This window comes from Lichenostomus cassidix, chromosome 23 (genome assembly GCF_008360975.1).
Source record: "Lichenostomus cassidix isolate B80296 chromosome 23, HeHo_3.0, whole genome shotgun sequence".
NCBI lineage: Eukaryota > Metazoa > Chordata > Aves > Passeriformes > Meliphagidae > Lichenostomus > Lichenostomus cassidix.
Genome location: NC_139503.1, coordinates 3,822,488 through 3,843,218, shown reverse-complemented (window position 1 = coordinate 3,843,218; position 20,731 = coordinate 3,822,488). Strand labels below are relative to the sequence as shown.

General features: G+C 48.8%; 1 protein-coding gene across 1 annotated transcript; it reads left to right on the top strand.

Annotated features, from left to right (window-relative positions):
* The first annotated feature begins 16,198 nt into the window (after window positions 1-16,198).
* On the top strand, window positions 16,199-17,798 carry POU3F1 (POU class 3 homeobox 1). The gene has a single exon (XM_085081173.1). It carries the CDS (start codon window positions 16,213-16,215, stop codon window positions 17,323-17,325), a length of 1,113 nt encoding a protein of 370 aa, XP_084937299.1. The 5' UTR covers window positions 16,199-16,212; the 3' UTR covers window positions 17,326-17,798.
* The last annotated feature ends 2,933 nt before the right edge of the window (window positions 17,799-20,731 follow it).

Sequence of the window (20,731 nt, the reverse complement as noted above, 5' to 3'; positions counted from 1 at the left end):
TCATATTTAGGAACCACCTTCTGCTTGCAGTTTGATGTTACTGGAAATAAGAATTGTAAACATCTGTGGACAGTAAAGAATAATGCAGTTGAAGGCTGTCTGTCTGGGAGCAGCTGAGTGAAGTCTGAGTGCACATGATCAATTGAGTGGATGTCTAACTGGATGTGTTCATGGAGGGATGCCTTGATATGATGAAGGGGATGTGAGACTGAGCATGATTTATGGAGAGTAATCAGCACTGGAGCTGGAAGAAGAGTCTCTTAGATTAAAACACAACAGCACCTGGTGCTTGCTGCAAACACATTTTTCCCAGAAAAAGGGAGTTACCCTTTTGGAGTATTTCTAAATAACACACCTCTCTGTGTTATTTTTTTTTAATATTAGTATGTTAAACGTCCAGAGAATTCTTGCTGAAAATGATGCCTTGGTTACATGATCAGAGCCACTCATTTTCCCAGCAGAGGCACTGAGTACCCAGGGCTGTTTGGAAGCCACCAGCAGTGACCAACTAGGTGGGATGGAAAGCTGGCTCCTGCCAGAACTCTGAGCCCTACACTGAATCATTCATGGCAACCTCCCTGCTCAAACTGCATCTGACATTTATGTAAATATTTCCTGTGACTAAGTTTTTAGCCTTCTGCCTGTAGGAATGTCTTACACTAGTCATTTTTAAGGCTTTTTTTTCCCCTTGCATCCAACCTAAACTTTCCCTTCCCTAGCTCCTCTCCAGGACTGATCCTTTTGGGGCTGCACTTGATGTTGTATCTAGTTCTCAACACAAAGTTCTTTGATATTATAATGTTGTAATGGCAGGAGACCATGGTTAAGCAAAACCAGAACTGGCTGTCCCTCCCTCCCTCAGGGGTTTCAGGTTATTAACAGGGCTTTGCTCAGCTGAGCTACAGGGATCCGTCAGGTCTCTGCCCACATTCCTGTCTTGCAGCTTCACAATTCTCATACTATTTTAAAAAGCAGGAACGAGGCAGCTTGTATGATCCCAGCAGATTCTCCACCTGTCGTGGCCACTGATCTTTTGAAGTTAGAGACTCACAAACTCCTGCTGTCCATCTCTGCCCCACAAGAGGAATGTGGCTGTGAGCTAGATCCTCTGTGGGTTTGGTTTGCACCCCACTAGAGGCTTGGCAATGCCAGCTCCTGGGGCAGGCATCCCTTGATGATGAACCTGAACCCCTCCTGTTCTCCAGCCCCTGCTGCTCTGCCCCTTGGCACCTTCTTTGCTCCAAGTTCCCTGCTTTAACCTCATTATATCAACTGTTTTGTTGCAATAAAAATTAATTCTAGCGACTGCAAAGTCATTGTCTCAGGTGGCAAAGTCTTTTGGAGTTGCTTGGCACAACTACTTTTAATAAGCCCCTGTTAGACAGGTGTTTCACACTGTTTACTCCACTGTGTAATGTGGAACTGATACTGGCATGAATGGTTTGCAGTCTCTCACTTCTCCCTTTCCTGAGCATCCTCACAAGCAGCAAAGTTGCTTCATGTGCTCGTTGAAAACCCTCCAAAACTTGTGCTGGAGCATTCACCATTCTGGGAACCTTACCAGACCTTCATTCCCATTCTGTGCCTTTCTTTTCAGTATGTGCACTGCTCTTTAAGTCACATCAACAAAAGGTATGGGATCTGTGATACTTCTCAGCCCTGCAGCAGGGACAAGAAGTGGCACTGGAGCCAGAAAAGGTTTGGTTCTTTAGAATCACGTCTTAGTTTGGGATCTTTTCATGTGCCTCTGGCACTTTATGAGCCCTCCCCTGAGTTTTTCATCCTCTTTCAAGGTGCTGTTAAAAACCTCCTTTTCAGTTGGCTCAGCCTGCAGTCTGTGGTGGGTCTCCTGCACTGTGCACAGGTGTGCCCTGGAACTGGGACTGAGCATCACCTGGCACACAGGGCTGAGAGGCTGCTAGCCTGGGCTGTGCTGCAGCCCTCAGTGGGGCTGGCAGCAGCACCTGGGTGAGTGAAATCCTCGTGTCCCACATGCCACCCGCCGTGTCCCTGCTCTGCCTTTGTGCCTTTGAGCAGGCTGGGTGGTGATTCAGTGCATAAACTGGGTGCAGCCCAAAACTTCCACATCTGCAGCTGCAGCATAACCAAGAGAGGAAATCCAGGGGGCTGCATCTCCCTGCTCCACTTGTAGCCCAGCCTCACAGGCCAGGCTGGGGGCACAGGGCAGCAGTGTGCCAGCAGCAGGGACAGGGCTGGGATCTGCTTTTCTGTGTGCCTCAGGATTTGTCCACCCCAGCCAAGCATGCCCAGATACTGTTCAGTGGCATCTGTGCCCAGCACATCTGGGCTGAAGATGAAGATGAAGATGAAGATCTGCTGGGTGGCTCTTCCTGCTGGGGCTCAGCAGAGCCCTCAAGCCCTGGGCAGAGTCTGGAGTGAAGCTACTTAAAAACATCTCCTTGGAGAGCTTCTATGGCATTGCTGCTTGTGTCTTGGTGTACCATACCTAGGATGGTGACCTGCCAGGCACTGAGTGTAATTTCTGGTGTAAACTTAAGATACCTGGAACTGACAGTCAGACTTCAGCATCTTCTAGACAATCCCAGTGGCAGAAAGTATCTGAGGAATCCCACAGACTCACACCCAATTTTCAAGGCCAGCATTTCTTCCAGCATACACAGCCCTGCCCAGGAGGCTAGCCAGGCTACATTATCTGCAGTTTGGATCTGGACATGAGGAGGCAGGTGCTGGGGAAAACAGGCAGGCACATGAGTAGTCAAAGGAGAGAGCAAGTGTTTCAGGTCTGCACACTCAGCACATTGTATCCCATCCAAACTGGGCTAGGGATGTTGAGGCAGGGAAACAGGGAGCAATGAGGAGTGTTGCAGGGCTTTTGCCAGCCTGAGCACAAGGCAACGCTAATGCTCTGTGAGATGGGGAAGGGAATTTCTAACAGTGAAATTCAAAGATCAAGAGGGAAATTATAGGGAAAAAGCCAAGGACATTGGGCTGGAATTCCTGAGGGCTGTGATGAGAGACCCTCTGCCCCCTCAGTGGCAGACCAAGGGGTCATCATCCCACACCAGATGCCTCTGCTTGTGCATGAGTGTTCATCTTCCAGATAGAGCCTCAGCAAGGAGAAAGCTGATAGAATTTAAATGGAGGATCCAAGGGCTGACTTGTGCTGGGAAGTGGCTCAGGCCATGGCCAGGAAACATCAGGTGCATGGCAGGGGAGGTGGTTCCTGTGCTGGGAGGTGCTGCCAGCGCAAATCTCTTAATAGCCTTTTAGTCTCAGCAAGGCGTTAAAATCAATCAGAGGATTAACTAAGCAAATCTGGTTTTGTGGTGCATGATCCAGCTTTGTACAATTGGATCTAACATTGCTCAGACTCTCCCTGGTGACAGGGCTTGCTCCTGTGCCACCTGCAGCTGCAGGGCTGTGCAGGAATGCCTGCAGCTGGTGGGGAGCAGGGAGAGCCTTGGCCAGGGCAGCTAGAGCAGTGGAGTCCCACCAGTGTGACAAAACCTGCTCAGGAGCAGGAGTGCTGGCACATGGAACAGCATGGCTTGTACCAGCCTGTCACTTCCCTCCCACCAGTGTGTTCTCTGAACTCAGTGTTTCTCCCTGCAGAAGCTCTCAGAAGATAACAAGAGCCACTGGCCCCTTCTCAGGAGCTGCTAGCTTCATGTGGCTTCTGTGACACCTTTTTCTCAGGAACAGGTATACATTGTGATCCCTTTTCTCTTACACTGGTGGCTCTCCAGCTTCAGAGCTGAGCTGTGGACAGGGAGCAGACAGACTCTTCTCCTACCACATGTCTCATCCCCAGAGGACCTTTTCTGAGCTGCCACCAGTGAGGGAAATGACAAGTCTCCCTTGACATTCTGGCTCCTGGCAGATCAATATTTTAATTCATTTGATAACAACAGCAGCAATCCACCCAGCTGACACCTGACAGCATCTGTTTCCAGCCTGGTGTAGGAGTGTTTGTGTAGCTTCTGACAAAGCAGTTTGCTTCCTCTCAAGCTCAAAGTTACTCCAAGTAACAACATGAGACCTCAGCTCCCTGACAGGGCCTGAATCCCCCAAAATTCACACTGTGGCTGCACAGCACCAGCAGATCTGGACATGGTCACTGGATCTGCCAAGAAGTCATAATGGCAAAGTGATCTGAGGAATCATGAAATATCCCCTCCAGAACTCAGCAGTCTCAGTTTTCTTGCAAATTTTTCCTTTTTTTTCCAGCCTCTTCCGCAATCCGTGACCAGGTTGGTTCAGTTTTGGTGCAACATAATGTGAAGTGATGCCTGGCTGCTGGATTATCCTGCTCCCTGTAACCACAGTGACTCGAGAGCCTCACAGCTCTGGCCTGTCATCCACTGGGAGCTCATCTATGCAAATTTGCTACAAGAAAATGAGGTCTATAAATAATGGACACCTTGGGCCTGCATGTCAGTACGAGGTAATCCATTGCCTTGCTTGAAATGTATCCGGCTATATTTCATGCTTCCATGTGAAAGTTACTAGGAATGAAAAGTACCCAGGACAAAATCCAAGCTGCACTCGCCTTCTGACCTGAAAAAAAGAGACAAAAAGTTCCTCAGCTCACAGTGGAAATGGTGTGCCAAGAGGCCAGTCCTTGCACTCTGTACTGAGCACTCCTGCTGCTTCTGCTTCCTTCACAGTGCCTGCCCACCTTCCCTGTTTTGTTCAGAAGGAAGGTGAGAAAGCTTATTGACACCATTTGCCCAGCAAAGGGCTAGTTTAGATGCTAGCAAAAACCAGACTGTTCAGTTTTGTTGCCTTTAAATACTTTCACATGGAATGTATTTGCCCCACAGCAGTCTCGACCCCTGAGAGGCTCTTCTCTCCTGACTCCTGCTTTGGGTGGCCCAGTAGTTTTGGAAACGCAGGTCACAGAAATCCAAATTTTCAAAAATCCAATTTTAAATCCTTCAATTCTTTTTCTCTCTCAGTTGACAAAGAATTTATATACACAGAAAATATTCAGAAATGTGCATCTGTGATGGGTACAGAACAGCGTCCACAGGAGGCACAGCTCCACAGACTGTGATCCCTCAGCACAAGAAGATGTGACTGCAGGACAAAGTGTGAGCAGTCTCTGGAATTGTGAGTAGCATGAAGAAGTCACCCAAAGATGACTTTTTCAATGGTTCTTGTTCTTCAAACAGAAGAAGGTGGCTCTTTGCACAGTGTACCATTTATCTAGAAGTCTTTGCTGCAGAATGCTGTGGATGCTGAAGGTTTACATAAAAAGAAAAAAAAAGCTGGAAAAAATTGCAGATGGGTTAAAAAAGGCTAGTGGCTATTGAATAACAAACCTCCCTTGTGTCATGGGAGATCTCTGCAAGCTGTCAGGCCCTGGGAACATTCTGAAGAGGCACTGGTGCTGTCCTGACAGTCCTCCCTACACCTCTGCTGCTGGACAGAGTATCTTTCCTCTGACCTCCTACAGGCATTTGCTGTTATGTTCCTATACCTCTCCTCACCCATGATTTCCACCCCGATTACCTTTTTATAAAACTCACAGATTTAGTGTTACAATTAAATTTTGCACTGAATATATTTTTTACTTTGAAAAGCATCTGGACAATTGTTTCTGAAAGCACCTTCTGGCTACCCATAGAGCATTCTGAAAAGGATGAGCCTTTAGATAGGCTGGCAAGTCATATAAATAGTAAATACATGGTTCTGAGAATTGAATTTTCCCTGAGAAGTCTGAATCTCTAGTTCTATAATGTCTTGGTTATCAAAGAGATGATTTATATCTTATGAGGTATTTCCATTTGTGGATGGACCAGGAGCTCCTGCCTCTTCTGAGAATGGGTTTTTCCAAGCTTGGATACAAATCTCATTTGCTTCTTTTTCAGCAGATGTTTGTTCATTTTTGTTCAAACTTGACCAAAGGACAGAATCTGTTTTTTTTGCAGTTGCAGGGGAGTTTTTCAGTGCAGTCACCCACAGATGTTCAGCCTTGCAGGTGCCAGAGGAAAAAGATAGTGTCTGCAAACCCAAGTGCATTCCCACATTGCTCTCCCCATGCTCCACTTTGTCCATTGGTATGTGGACTGCTCTGCTTCTGGAGGGTGAACTGGAAAACAGCAATGCCAATAGTAATCATTTGTTGAGAGAAATTCACTTTGTTAAAGAGCCCTGAGAATTTTAATTACTCACAAGTACCACAGGATGCATTGCTTTGAGCAGTCACTGGGAACAGATTATCCTTACATATACAACAAAGAACCTGGAAACTATATTCACAGGCAGGTAAAACAGGGAATATTTAAAAAGTAAAGCAAGGGAGAGTGTTGACATGAGTGAAAAGTGGAGGGAAACACTGGGCTCAGTGCCTGATTCCTAATCCCTAAACTGTCTTACTATAGTGAAAGCAAGGAGGAACAAACCTAATTCCACAGCTCCTTGTGATCAAGAAACTATGTATTAATACAGCACTGCTAAGGTAATTAACCAAATCGGGCTTAGTCCAGTGCTGAAAGGGATTTCTTCCCCCAAGGATAAGCAGATGTCTCAATCTAATTATACAAGTTATTTAATCAGAACCAGAGGTCGGGTATCTAATGAAAATACTACGTAGTGTCAAGGGGAGCAGTTGCAGCTCTGAAGCAGTGCAGGCAAAGGGGAAATACAACACCAGAGCAGTTTCTCCACCTTTAAGTTACTGTACAGAGCTTCAGGATCTCGGAATAGGGATTTGAAAGAAGAAAGAACACATTCTAGCAAAAGTCAGTTTCACTGCCTGGCATGGAAAGAAAATTCTTCTATTGATGTCGCTGGTGCTCCACCCACCCGCAGTGCTGACAGAGGAACAAACAGCTGTTTTGTCTGAGGCAGCTGATAGGTCTGCAGTACCGTTTTGTGAGCCTTGCCTCACCCAGATAAGAGCTGTAACAGGTGTCTGAACCTGCCCATGGTACAATCCAGCCAACAGTGGAGGTGCAGCTGTCAACAGGCTCACAGGAGAGTGTTCACTGTGTTCTCAAGAACAGGCAGAGCCCCCTCAACCCAGGATAAAGTGTCTGAAAAGCAAGTGAAGCATCCTTCCCACTGGGAAGGCAGTGTTGGTATCATCAGCACCAGAGTAGAGGCTTCTGACAGTCACAGACTGGGACACATCAAGCTGTCAACCACAGCAAGTAGAAAGCAAGTCTTCTGTGCTGCTGCTAAGAAATTTGTGGTGAGGGTTGTAGGAAATGTTGACCCAAATAAGTGGGACTGGGAAGAAAAGAGTTGAGAGCAGTAGTCAGAGTGAAGAGATGACACATCATTGCACCATGACTGGGGAGAAAGACCAGATCCTGAGGGCCTGTTGACTGCAGTGGGAGTTTGATGGTTTGATGGCCCACAGTATAGTTAAACAAAATACAAGAAATACAAGTTGTGGCACTGATCAGAGCTTGAATGAGACAGTCCTGGAACCAGTCTGAGGAGTACTGGGCCCATGCCAGTGAGCCACCTGCAACAAACAGGAACAAAGAGAGATTTGACTGTGAACTCTGCTGTCCTACATCCACAGTCACAGAACCACAGAATAAGCTGAGTTGGAAGGGACCCAGAAGGATCATCAAGTCCAACTCCTGGCCCTGCACAGGACTGTCCCCAAGAGTGACACTGTGTGTCTGAGAGTGTCCAAACACTTCTTGAGCTCTGTCAGGTTTGGTGCTGTGATCACTGCCCTGGGGAGCCTGTTGCAGTGCCCAGCCACCCTCTGGGTGAAGAACCTTTTCCTGATATCCAACCTAAACCTCTCCTGACACAACTTCAGGCCATTCTCTCAGGTCCTGCCACCGATCACCACAGAGATCAGTGTCTGCCTCTCCTCTTCCCCTCCTGAGGAAGTTGTAACTGTGATGAGTCTCAGTCTGCTCCAGCTGAACAGACAAAGTGACTTCAGTTGCTCCTCATACAGCTTCCCCTCAAGGCTATTCACCTTCCTCATTGCCCTCCTTTGGATGCTCTTTAACAGCTTAATATCTCTCTTACATTGCAGTGACCAAAACTGCACACAGACCAGTTGCATTTTCATATGCTGAATAAATAATATCACTTCTTTCACCACCTTGTACCTATTCCACACCAAATACCCAAGCAATCTGCCCATGAATAAAAAGCTAGCTGCTTGTGCAGAGTACAGTGGCTTAGGCTTCAGAACCCATGCAAAAACATGTCTGCAGTGTTGCACCACTGTTGCACTTAACTTGTTCTTCTAACAAAGCTGGAACCACTCCTGCCTTGTCAACTATGCAGCCCAGTGGGACACAGACAACCTAGATTGAGTCCTCTGCCTTCTTTGAAGAACAAATAGTTTATGAAAAGGAGATTGAGGAACAGTTCTTTTCTAAGATTTGCCCACTTGCCAGCTTTGTGGAGCTGCAACAGTCTCTGCTGGTGAATATTTATCTTATAGAAGCAAAACTGTGTGATATCTGTCATTTCAGATGTGATGACCCCTCTTTGAAAATTCAATTAACTGAAGTCAGTTCAGTCCAGAAGATGAACAGCTCAGGGTTTGTCTTTACAGGGAGCAGCAGAATGGAAGTTTGAGATCAGGCAGGGGTTTGATAGTAACTACAGCTTATGGCCACTTGGACCATTGTCACTGGAAGCAGCAGAAATCATTCTCTGAGGACAATGCATCTCCCCAAGGCAGGTGCTGATTGGGAAGAGGGGCTGCACTCAGAGGCACAGCACTCTTGGCAGTGCCATGCTCCAGGCTGGAAGCAAACATGGAATTAATGTCTCTTCCCATCCAGGTCTGTGGAGAGATCTTACAGGCGTCAGTGGCAACTGGATCAGAGTAGAATCTTAAGGCTCTTCCCCTGGAGCTTAGAGGAGTTTAATGGAATAAAGTCTAAGTTGTAATTAATTGGCTTCTATGTCTCCTGCAAGAAAGAGTTAATGAAGGCAAAGCTTGTCTGGCCAAGGGGTTGGTGAGGCTCCTGTCGAGCTGTGACTCACAGATGGAACATCCTCAGCTCCTCATCCTCAGCTCCTCATCCTCATCTCCTCATCCTCAGCTCCCCATCCTCAGCTCCTCATCCTCAGCTCCTCCTGTCCCAACAGCAGTGTGAATTTGTCCAGCATCATGGCAGGAAAGGTTTGTCCTTTACAGCACCTGCTCTTCCTGCTCAATTCAATGTTTGTTTGTTTGTTTGCACAAGAAAACCTTGTCTTCCAGGTAAGACCCTACACATCCAGCTATGTTTTGATGTTTCCATGATCCCCCTGTACTGAAGGAAGTACAGGTAAACAGAACTATTTAAATGATTTAGGGAATGGCCAAAGGGAGGACAGAAACCCATAGGTTGCTGAGAAGCAACACACAAAGAGAAGTTACTGCGTGAGCTGGTCCAAGATGAGCCTCAGAACTGGCCAGGTTCGATATTTTCATCCTTGAGCTTGGCTCAAAAAGAGAAGAAGAAATTATATTTGTTGGTGGCATCATCAAAAGAGCACTGAGTGAGATGCTGCCCCAGGCATTATCTTCTACCCCAGCTGCTCACCACTTCCCTTCTCTGAAGAGAATGGGACCAGTGAAGAGCCACCAGCAGCATCAGCTCTCTGTAGCTGAATTCCAGATCTCTGTTCCAGTGTGAGAAGAGCCACATATGTGGGGAAATCAATGTGCTGGGGTGTGGGCAGGGAGAAGCAGAGCAGTCTGAAGGCTGATGCCTGATTCCTCTTCTTCGGAAGCACATCGTCACCTGAGAAGTTAATTTCATTAAAAATTGATGTTTTCCTTCCTTCTGAACTCACCTTCTGCCTCAGTTATCACCAAAGGGCTGATGACAAGTCATCAAAAGTGCAAGAATTATGACACAGTGACAGTGCAGGCAGAAGATAGGAAGGACTCTTGGTCTTGACAACGAGCTGAATTATTCCGCTTTAAATCCATACTAGCAAAGCATAAATATATGGATTAGCACCAGTATAGCAGATCAAAGCCTGAGGTGGAGAGTTTAAATGAGGCATAATTTGTAGTAACAACAAAATTACAGGGATTCATCCCTTCATCTCCCAACCCTTGCACCTCAGCCTTGCCACAAAGAATATTTCCTCCCTGTTTTTCGACATCTGTACATTTCTCAAAATATTTCAGTTTGGGAAGCAAACCTGGGAAGGATGAGCTGTCAATATGGACAGATAAGCTCTGTGCATCATTAGAGTAATCAGCATGGAGTGGGGTGAATAAAGGAGCACACATGTCCTACACCAAATATGATCAGAAAATGTTAAAATTAACCATTCTCTGCACAATTCCCCTTCCTCAGCAATTGGTCTTTGCAGATTGCTGTGCTGGCTGTAGAGCAACAAGCACAAGAGAGTTCCTGAGTCTGACCAGTTGCAGGTGTGGTGATCCTGAAATCCTGTAACTGCACTCCAGTAAAATAACAGCCACTTCTCCTCCATGTTTGAGTTGATATTAGATTGACAAGATCAAGTGATGCCACAGCCTTAGACACCTTTATCTGCTGAATGCATTACCTTTCTTGCTGAACCCCCACCAAACTCACCCCCAGGTCTTATCTGCTCTAAACTGAGTATTTATTCATGTGGTTGCTTTATGTAAACTGCAAAGATCCTCATTAAACGGAAACCAAAAAGCTTCATTATTACGGTGGAACTGAGCTGGGAACACAGAGTGAAACTGCCAACCTTCTGTGTTATTTTGGGAAGAAACACTTAGTGCCTCAGGCAGCTGGTGCAGTCTGGTGCTAAACCCTCCTGTTACCCCTGACCTCACTCAGGGAATCAGTCTGGGTTTAAGGTGAAGATTTTTTCTGGCTGTTATGCAGAGATTGGACAAACTTCCCCAGGCTGAGGAGGGCAGAGCTCTCCAGGGGTGGCAGGCAGGGACACCAGCAGTAGCAAAGGAGCAGAGGGGCACTGGACCCTGACCTACCCCAGCAAGCCAGAAAAATCCCATTTGGCTTTTAGAGAAGGACTGGGTCAGGCAGGAAGAGGCTAAGGCATGCAGCTGCACCAAGGCTATCACTCTCATTTCTGCCTGCAGAACCACAGCTGGGTGACAACACAGCAGCTCTGGGCAAGGATGAGTTTTGTGCACACAAAACTCCACAGCACTTGAATGCTGGCATTCACTGAGGGTAAATATCACTATTTCTGTGCTTTTGTGGTCTCATTTATATTATAAATGCTAATCAAGGAGTTTGAAGGAAAAGACACACAGACAATTCGGAATGTAGGGGCAGCAAAGGCATTTCTCTAGAGCTGGAAATGAATTTTATTTTCCTGTTCTTACTTTGACTGAATCCAATATAGATTTTACCCAACCATCAGAATTGCAAGATTCAGGCTTCACCAGACAAGAGTCATAGCATTTTATTCCTAAACAATGAATAATTGCACAGACAAGGTAAAATTAAAGAAGATAAGAAATCAGTTTCCAAAATTCACACTTCTGAATAATCAACTTTTCAGAGGCAGCTTGTTTTCCACAGTAAAGAACAGCTTTTTTTTTTCATTTAAACCCTTCAGCAACATTAGCATGCTTGGTGCAGATCCATACCCTGTCATACCTCTTATCTCAAGAACAGCAAAATGCCACATCTGTCACATGGGAATATCAGCAACTGTCCAGTCATCTTGAGTATGAATAAAGTGCACAACCCACCAGTTCCATGTCCAACCAGCTGCTTTCCAAAACTGCTACATACACCTCAAAACACGAGTAAGACTGCTTGTTTCATTACGCTTCTTACTAAGCATACTGGATGAACCAACACTGTATTTGTGAAAAAAGACCAGGAGAGGCATAATGCGGAGAGACACTGCAGCACAACACACGTGCTCAAAGTCATGCAGAGCCACTTGTAGAGGTGCCATGTGCATCTATTCATGCCTGTGCACTGCACAAACCCTCTTGGAGGTGGAGCAGGGTGAGCAGAGCTGGTGGGTTATCCCTGCCTCCTCCTGTGTTGATAATCCTAAAGGCTGTGCTGCGTGTTGCTGGATGTGTGTGTACATTTTTTTTTTCCCCTTTTGTTTTGTTTAGTGCTTTTAATCCCCTGGGGCGTATCTCTGAGCTGAAGAACTTTAGAGCTGATATAGCTTTTTAAAGCGGGGATTATGTAAATGAATATTATGGGGCTTTCATAAATAGGGATTATTTGTTGGCTACATTTGAGCACTTCCTTTGGAGCCATTAAGGTCTGTTGTGTAAACAGGAATTTAGTGACTGCCTAATCTAAATTTCATTGATTCAATAATAGATCACAACAGTATTTTTTGCATTCATTTTGGTCTCGTGAGAACATATTTCTGGACAATTTTCAAATAATTACAGGACTGTAAATGACTACAGCTAATCACAGTGAGCATACCTTGCACATTTGTATTAACCGTTTTCTGTGATTCATTCTCTCATTCTCTTTCTGTCTAGTTTAATGGCTAAATTCACTGTTGTCCTAGCCACTAACTTGTTAACTGTCACTCACAAAACTAAGAATTCTGCAAGTTTAGATGAACAAGGCAAAAATAAGATTTTGCCAAAAGGAATAGCCACCCCAAAAGTTGTAAAAATTTCCTATCTGTGCACCTAGATGTCCTAGATGAAAGACATTTAGGCAACATGCTAAAAATTCTGGGAAATGCTGCCTCTTCTTAGGGCAGTTTCACAGAGAATTGACTCTTGGCCTCCTCTCAGCTGACAGGTAATGATGGTGTTTTTTCCTTGAAGCAGAAATGGTGCAGAGCCCCTGCTGCAACACTCAATCCAGCTGTTCATGCAGTGTAGGAGGCCCAGATGTGAGGTTCCCCAGTGACCAGATGTCCTGACAGGACACAGCTCCAATCCCAGACCATTCCCAAGCAGCCCTGAGCCTCTCTGTTCCCTGCTCAGGAGGCAGAGCATGCGCTGCACTGCCAGCAGGTCCCTCGCTGTGCACAGCAGTCCCAGCTCTGCTCCCTCCGTGCTGAGCCTCCTCGTTATTTCAGTCCTCCCAGCGCAGATCCAGCTGCACTAGGCAGGTTCTGATGCTGTCACAGTCACACAGAGAATGAATCATATCGAACATTGCCCGTGGGGTTGTTTACTCCTTGAAGAGGGAATGGACTGCATGCCAATATCCCTGGCAAGGCATAATGAAGGAGCTAACTTTTGCTAGGAAACCTGGATGCCCTCCTACAAGGATTTGCTGGATGCTGTGGCTCTGGAAAGCTGTGTAAAAACAAGAACACATATAATAATTTATTTTTATTTTAATGGGAAGACACCTTCAATGTAATGAAATCTTGGCGGGTCTTTCAAGCTGCACAATTCCTCAGTCCCAGAACTCAGTGGAGACAGAGACACCAAGAACACAAATATACAGGTCTGGTTCTTGAAGTTAGTGCTTACACAGGCATCTTAATCCTTCATGTCCTCTTCACTTAGGGTCAGCACCCTCCTTTGCTTTTATCTCCTTCATGTTGTTTAATAAAAGAGAGAACTTTGCCACCTGGCTCTCACTTCTGGAGTTGGGAATTGCTGAGGGAGGAGTTAAATGGGAATTTCTCATCTTCCTCTGCTGTTTGCTGTTTCCAGTCTTTAAATTCTGCTTCTATTAAGCAGAACAAGCTCAAAGCACAATCTGTGCACAATGCCTTGGTTTACAAACATCATTTGATCAAACATAAACCAGCACTGCTGTGTAAATGGTCTGTGATGGGGACTTCAGTTATCACACACGATGTGTTTTCTCCTTTGGTAATTTCTGAAACATACAAAACAGATGAAAGTTTGCAATGCAATCCAGTCTTCAGCCTTTGGAAATGATTCACTGCATTAATGATTTACTGATTTATATACAGCTTATTTTGCATAAAGTTAGAGCTGGGCACATTTATTCATTGTGATTCCCTTAAAAATGGACATAAATATCAAAAACAATTGGCTACCAAAAATTTGAATATTATAGCACTGCATCATGGAGAGTTGACATGAATATGAGTCTAGGTCAGAAAAAATATACAGAAAATGCTTAACCAAGTATGATATTTTACAGCATGTCACTGAATCATTTGAAAGGCTTATATTCATTACAAACGTATGCAATGTGTGCAAGGGATTCATTGGGAAAATAAGAAAGAAAACATTATTTTCCTAATGAAATATGCTTCATGATCTATTGGAATCCATCTCTCCTACAAAGTCCAGCCTCTTTCTAGGGCTGTATACCTGAAAAGAGACACCGAGTTCAGTGAAAGGAGCTAATTACACATAATTCCACAGCCAAAATACATATATCCAGTCCCAAACTTGTCCCCAAGGACAGCTGAGACTACCAGCAGCAAGGTGCATCACTCTTGTAGCTGGTCATTGCATGATTCAGTGAAACAAGGCTCAGCAGCTGATGGGATGCTGAGCTCTCACCATGGAGCTGCACTGACCCTGTGGCTGCAGGTTTGGCACTTGGCTGTTGGAAGGCAGGAGCAGCTCCTGCATGGCTGGATGCTGCCACCCACCCACTGCCACCCACCCACTGTAAGCCTGGAGGAGGAGAAGGACCTCTCCAGCCCTGTGTGATCCCACCCAACCCAGCAGCTCCAGGAGCTGGGTGAGCCAGGACAGGGCTCAGTGCACACCAAATCACAGTGATCACAGCATGGCTGCGGGCAGCACTTTCACCCTGTGGCACCCTGAAGTGTCACAGCCCACAGGACTGCACTGGCACGAGGCAGGCATTGCAGGCAGAGGTGGGCACTGCCCTGCACACTGTGCTGCTCATGCCAGGTGAGGTGTTGCAGCAGCCCTGCTTGGTCTCCCCAAGCCCAGAAGGCAAAACTGGTTCTTCTGTCTGCTGGCTCCAACAGTCCCAGCATGTAGGGCTGGAGGATCCAAGTCCCAACCAGTGCTTTGGTGCACCGAAATGCCTCCAACACAGAGGGAAGGGATGTGGCACACCTCAGGAAAAGCCTTTCAGGAGGCTGCAGTTAATGTCCTTAGCAGAGGCAAGCCACCCTGCCCAGCCGAGGAGAGAGCAGGGCATCTGTGAGCAGCCATTGACACGTTGCACTCGTACACATATTGATCTGGTGGTTCATTGTTCACCCAAGCCCTTGGCAAAGGTCACTGTCTCTGCTCCCATTTTACAAATGGAGCACAGAGACAAAGATTAATTTTTAGAAGTGATGAATGTTCCTGGTGCCCACCCTGATTCACTCTGGGCCTCGAGCCCCAGATGAAGTCTGGAGCTGGCTTAATTAAGAAGCTTGCCCCTCTCCCAGCACTGCCAGACACGTCTGTTTCTTGTTGTCACTGTCTTTTACCACAAATTCCTCCACCCTTTATCCTGTGCCAACCCTCAAACCGGCTCAGAGACTTGCCTCTGAGGCAGCATCCAAGACCCACATTTCCCATGACGCCCAACCGATCTCAGATCCTCATTTTTTGGCCCGTGCTGCTCTATCCTATGGAGTGTCCAGGAAGGAGCTCCCAACCTTTCCACGGTCCAAGTTTACCAAAAAAGATCATTCAGGACTTTTAACGCCCCAAGTTGCTCTTGATTACCACGAAGTCCAGCGGCTAAGGACCAGCGGCCACTCGCACACATCAGTCGCAGCAGCCAACGTTCCCCACCCGCCCGGCAGCGGCCAAAGCCCACCTGGCAGCGGCCAAAGCCCACCGGGCCGAGGGACAGTGCCACCCGGCCGAGGGACAGTGCCACTGGGCCGAGGGACAGTGCCACCGGGCAGCGGGACAGTGCCACAGAGCAGAGGGACAGTGCCACCGGGCAGAGGGACAGTGCCACCGGGCAGAGGGACAGTGCCACCCGGCCGAGGGACAGTGCCACCGGGCCGAGGGACAGTGCCACCGGGCCGAGGGACAGTGCCACAGAGCAGAGGGACAGTGCCACCGGGCCGAGGGACAGTGCCACCCCCGCGCCCAGCCCAGCCCAGCCCGCGCGGCCGGCGGCGGCTCGGCATGAATGAACCTCCCTCCTCCAATCGGCGGCCGCTCCGCCGCGGGCTGTCCCGCCGCGCGCCTCCGCCGGCCAATCCCGTGGGCAGCGGCCGCCCGCCGCCGGCCAATGGCGGAGCGGAGCGCGGGGCGGCGCCCCCCGCCGGCGGCGCCCTATGGCGGAGCGGCGCGGGCCACCCGCGGCGGCGGGCGGGCCAATGGGGCGCGGGGGCGGGGCTGGCGCGCGGCGGCTCCGCGCCCCGGCGCGCGGCTCTAAAGCGCGGCGCACTCGGCGCGGCGCACACGCGATGGCCGCCGCCGCGCAGTACCTGCCGCGCTCCGCCGCGCTCATGCACCCCGACGGGGACCGGCTGCACCAGGGCACCACGTACCGCGAGGTGCAGAAGATGATGCACCACGAGTACCTGCAGGGACTGGCTCCCGCCGCCGGGCACGCCGTCGGGCTGGCGCACCACCAGTGGCTGCCCAGCGCCGGCACGGACTGGGGCAGCGGCGGGGGCGGCGGGGGAGCGCACCTTCCGCCCGCCGAGCACGCCAAGGGCGGCCCGCCGGGGCCCCGCGAAGAGCTGTCCGCCGCCTTCCACCACCGCCCGCACCTGGTGCACCAGCCGGCGGCGGGCGGCGCGGCGGGCGGCTGGGCGCAGGGCGGTGCGCACCACCTGCCGCCCATGTCGCCGCCGTCGGGGCAGCCGCTGCTCTACGCGCAGCCTTACGCGGGCCTCAACGGAATGCTGGGCCCTCCGGCGCCGGCGCTGCACCACGGGCTCCGCGACCCGCTGGGCGCCGAGGAGGCGGGAGGACACGAGCTGGCAGCCTCGCCGCCGCCGCTGGGGCCGCCGGAGCCGTCGGACGAGGACGCGCCCAGCTCCGACGACCTGGAGCAGTTCGCCAAGCAGTTCAAGCAGCGGCGGATCAAGCTGGGCTTCACGCAGGCCGACGTGGGGCTGGCGCTGGGCACCCTGTACGGGAACGTCTTCTCGCAGACCACCATCTGCCGGTTCGAGGCGCTGCAGCTGAGCTTCAAGAACATGTGCAAGCTGAAGCCGCTGCTCAACAAGTGGCTGGAGGAGACGGACTCCAGCACGGGCAGCCCCACCAACCTGGACAAGATCGCGGCGCAGGGCCGGAAGCGCAAGAAGCGGACGTCCATCGAGGTGGGCGTCAAGGGCGCCCTGGAGAACCACTTCCTCAAGTGCCCCAAGCCCTCGGCGCACGAGATCACCTCCCTGGCGGACTCCCTGCAGCTGGAGAAAGAGGTGGTCCGGGTGTGGTTCTGCAACCGGCGGCAGAAGGAGAAGCGGATGACGCCGGCCGGGGTCCCGCATCCCCCCATGGAGGACGTTTACGCACAGGCGGACACTTCGCCGCTGCACCACGCGCTGCCCGGCGCCGTGCAGTGACTGCCCGGACCCCGCGGCCCCGACGGCGGCGCAGCGGGCGCGGGCAGCGGGGGACGCGCTTTAATTTATTCTCAGACTGGCCCGGCCGCCCGCTCCGCGCCCCGCGCTCTATTTATTCGCCCGCCGGAGCCGCAGCGGCCGCCGCAGCAGTAGCCAAAGGTTTGCGATCTCTAATTTATTCCCTTCCTCGCGCGGCCGGGGGGCGGCGGAGCCCCCGGCTCGGCCCCTCCCGCTCTGCCCGGCCCGGCCCGCCCGGGGGGACGCTTCGAAACCATTTCCCGGCCCGTCTCTATTTATTTCTAACCGTGCGCGGAGCCCGCACCCTCCCGTTGGTGGGTTCGGTCCGGTCCATTCCCTTGGGTTTCGGTTTTTGTTTGTATCTCTATTGCAAAACCAATGTAGACTGCGAGGGTACGTTTCTATTTATGTTATAGTAAATATTTTATTACTTACATAAACCATTTACCCAGGAACCGGTCTCGTGTCGTCTTTGCAGGCTCAGCGCCCGGCCGGGGCAGCTCGGCCGTCGGGGCCGGTGGCGGCGGTGCTGCTGTCGTGGCGGGGCCCCGGGGAGCTCCATGCCGGTGAGCTCCATCCCGGTGAGCCCCCCGAGGAGCTCCATCCCGGGTTCGGGCGGCGCTGGTCTCCGCGGTTCGCAGCGGCGGCGCTCGGCGGGGTTTGCCCGCCGCTAACGCGCTTTGGCGAGCCGCTTCCGTGCGGGGATGCGCTTGTCCCCGTGCTGTCCCGTGCTGTCCTGTGCTATCCCCGCACCTTCTGCAGCGTTCTGCTGATCCGAGCCTAACTCTCGGCGGTGCGAGCAGAAAACAACCCGCACCTAACTTTGCTCCCATGCAGCGCACAGGTAATACTAAGTAGATTCTACTCAAACCACACTCTCCGGGTTTTTTGATGTCTCCAGCTTTCCTTTTGGTGGTTTCATGCCCGAATATTTTGTGGTTGTGCCAAGAAGGGCTGAAAATACGGTTTTTGCATTTTCAGTTCCTGGAAGAACGAGCCTGCATCTCTACTTGAAACCTCTTGCAGCATCAAGAAAAGTCGCATGTGAGGATTGTTTGCCTTTGCAGGTCCTTGGATTCCTGCGGTGTTTTGTGTGTTGGGAGAACTTTTGAAATATGTTCCCATCCAGAGCTCTTGCACTGATTAAATACTTCATTGAAATCTGGTAGTAAAGGACCAAGTTCTTTCTTTTTTAGTTGGCAGAGAATTCACTAATGTTCTCAGACATCTGGCACTGGATAGTTTCCCCACTTTGCTCAGTACAAATTATGTGCTGTGAAAACAGAAGCTTTAAAAGGGATCTTCTAGTGAAAGCACTGCATTCTGCACTGCAATTCGTGTATAGCTCTTTTTAATATATATATAAAGATTTCTAACATATCAAATGTAACTTGAAAATTTATACTTGAAAAATTCTTGTCTTCAGTGCAGTTTGATTTTGTTGCATTTTGTGCCTTTGGTGGGGGTGTGTGTTACTTGTCTAAGCAATGTCGCATTTGCCATTGATAATGTTATAATTTATTGCATCTTCAATGTTTCTTTTAATGTAGCAATTCTACACCAGCTAATACAAGACTTATCAAGTTCTCATTCAAAATTCTAGTAAACTGATTTTTGAAATTGTTAAATAAAGTCACTTGGAGCAGTTATTTCAACAAATACTCTGTAAAGAAATGGTTCACTTTGTGATACAAAAAAGCTAGTAAATGCTGTGGGTTAGGGTATTAATAATTTCCCTGATCATGCAGAGCATAATAAGAAATCTCACTTAAAGGATTTAGTGTGCAGTGTGTGTTCTGTCAGCTTTTGCTACAGGCTTAGCTTCCTTTTTTGTAATGAGGCTGGTTTTTGTAGAAGAGCAGAGAATGGTAAGGCTGTTGCAGAGATCCTGAATTCAAAAAGTTTTGCTGTTTTTACTGAATATTTACTAATTTCTAAATTGCTAAGCAGATGTAGTAGCTTAGATTATGCACTCCAGTAAAAAAAATAAGGGAGGATGATGATTCAAGGGTTTGAGTCAATGTAACATGACAGCATTTAAATTAATTTCCAACTCCGAGAATCTGTCCTTAGCTGTTACCTCGTGTGTTCCCTGCACATGTAGCATTGTTTTTAGTGTTTGGTCATGCTGTAACTGCAGCCTTTGCTTAAGAATTTCTCTGTGACAGCGAGGCTGTAAGGGAAAAAGAAACAAAACCATAAATGAACAAAGGGTTGGGGTTTTTTTTATGTTTGCTTGTTTCTTAAAGAAAACAAACTCGTTTGCATTGAATGTTTAATTGTACTGATTTTCTGTACTAGGAGACATTTCAGTAACCTCTTCATTGTGAGCTAACCTGGATGGCAAACAGGATTTCTATTGATACTCAGAAGGGAAGGGTCAGTTTTCACATTGCGTTCTCCTAATGGATGAGATGTGCTGTGAGTGCTGGGGAGGATGAGCACCCTTGGGTTGTTCGGTGTGTCACATTGTATAAGGAGCTGGCAGCCCCACTGCATTAGCTCTTTTGTGCTGTTGAGCAGCAAAAATAAAATACTCCTTGTATATCTCATTTCTGCAGTGCCGCGGTGCTCAGCTGTTCTAAAAATCAAATGCCCCAAAGGTTTGCCTATCTTAGTATAACTTGTTAGTTTTCCTGGTCAGAGATTAAATAGCAATTACTGGAGGGAGACTTTTTTTTTTTTTTTTTGGTGGTTCTTTCTCACTAAGATGAAAGTGTGACCTCATACTACTGTATCAGTAGTAAAGCAAGAGAAGGTAGGACTGTGGTGTTGGTACATTAAAGAAAAGCAGATGTACAAATGCTTATTTAACAATGCTTAAACAAAGTAAATAGTAAATATACAAAGTGGGAGGTGTAGATAAGGAGTGGGAGCATTGCCAGTGTGAGAGGGGTTTAGGTCCTTGCTCTAACCCAGTGCCTGACCCCAGCAGATGCTCTTCAGAGCATTCAGGCTCTGGTTAGTCCCACGGTGGCACCAGGCTGTGCTTGTCACACTCAGGGCAGGTGTGTCATCATCACCAGGGACTGGGGTGATCCACTTGCCTTGCCCACAGTCCAGAAGGGCTGGTGACCCAGAGCTCACAGCTCAGACTGCTGAGAAAAGCCAAGGTGGTGACCAAGGGTTCTTTGGCCAGAAAGGGAATTTGGCACCAGGCAAATGTATCCCTGAGTGGTCTCAGCCCTTGTAATGCTTGCAGAAGGACATGAGCTGTGCTGTGCCACTCTTGCCAGGGCAGAGAACCTGCCTGTGTGCTCCAGGAACAGGGCAAGGCAGCTGTGCTTCCCAAATACTGTCATCTTATAAACTGGTTATTGGTAATTCTAGGATGCTGCTGTTTTCTGTAAGGCAGACAATATTCAGTAGGGTATTGCTTTTTCCCTTT

What these genes read in the sequence shown, in the direction of transcription:
- POU3F1 (XM_085081173.1), top strand. Translation starts at nt 16,213, where the DNA reads ATGGCCGCCGCCGCGCAGTACCTGCCGCGCTCCGCCGCGCTCATGCAC.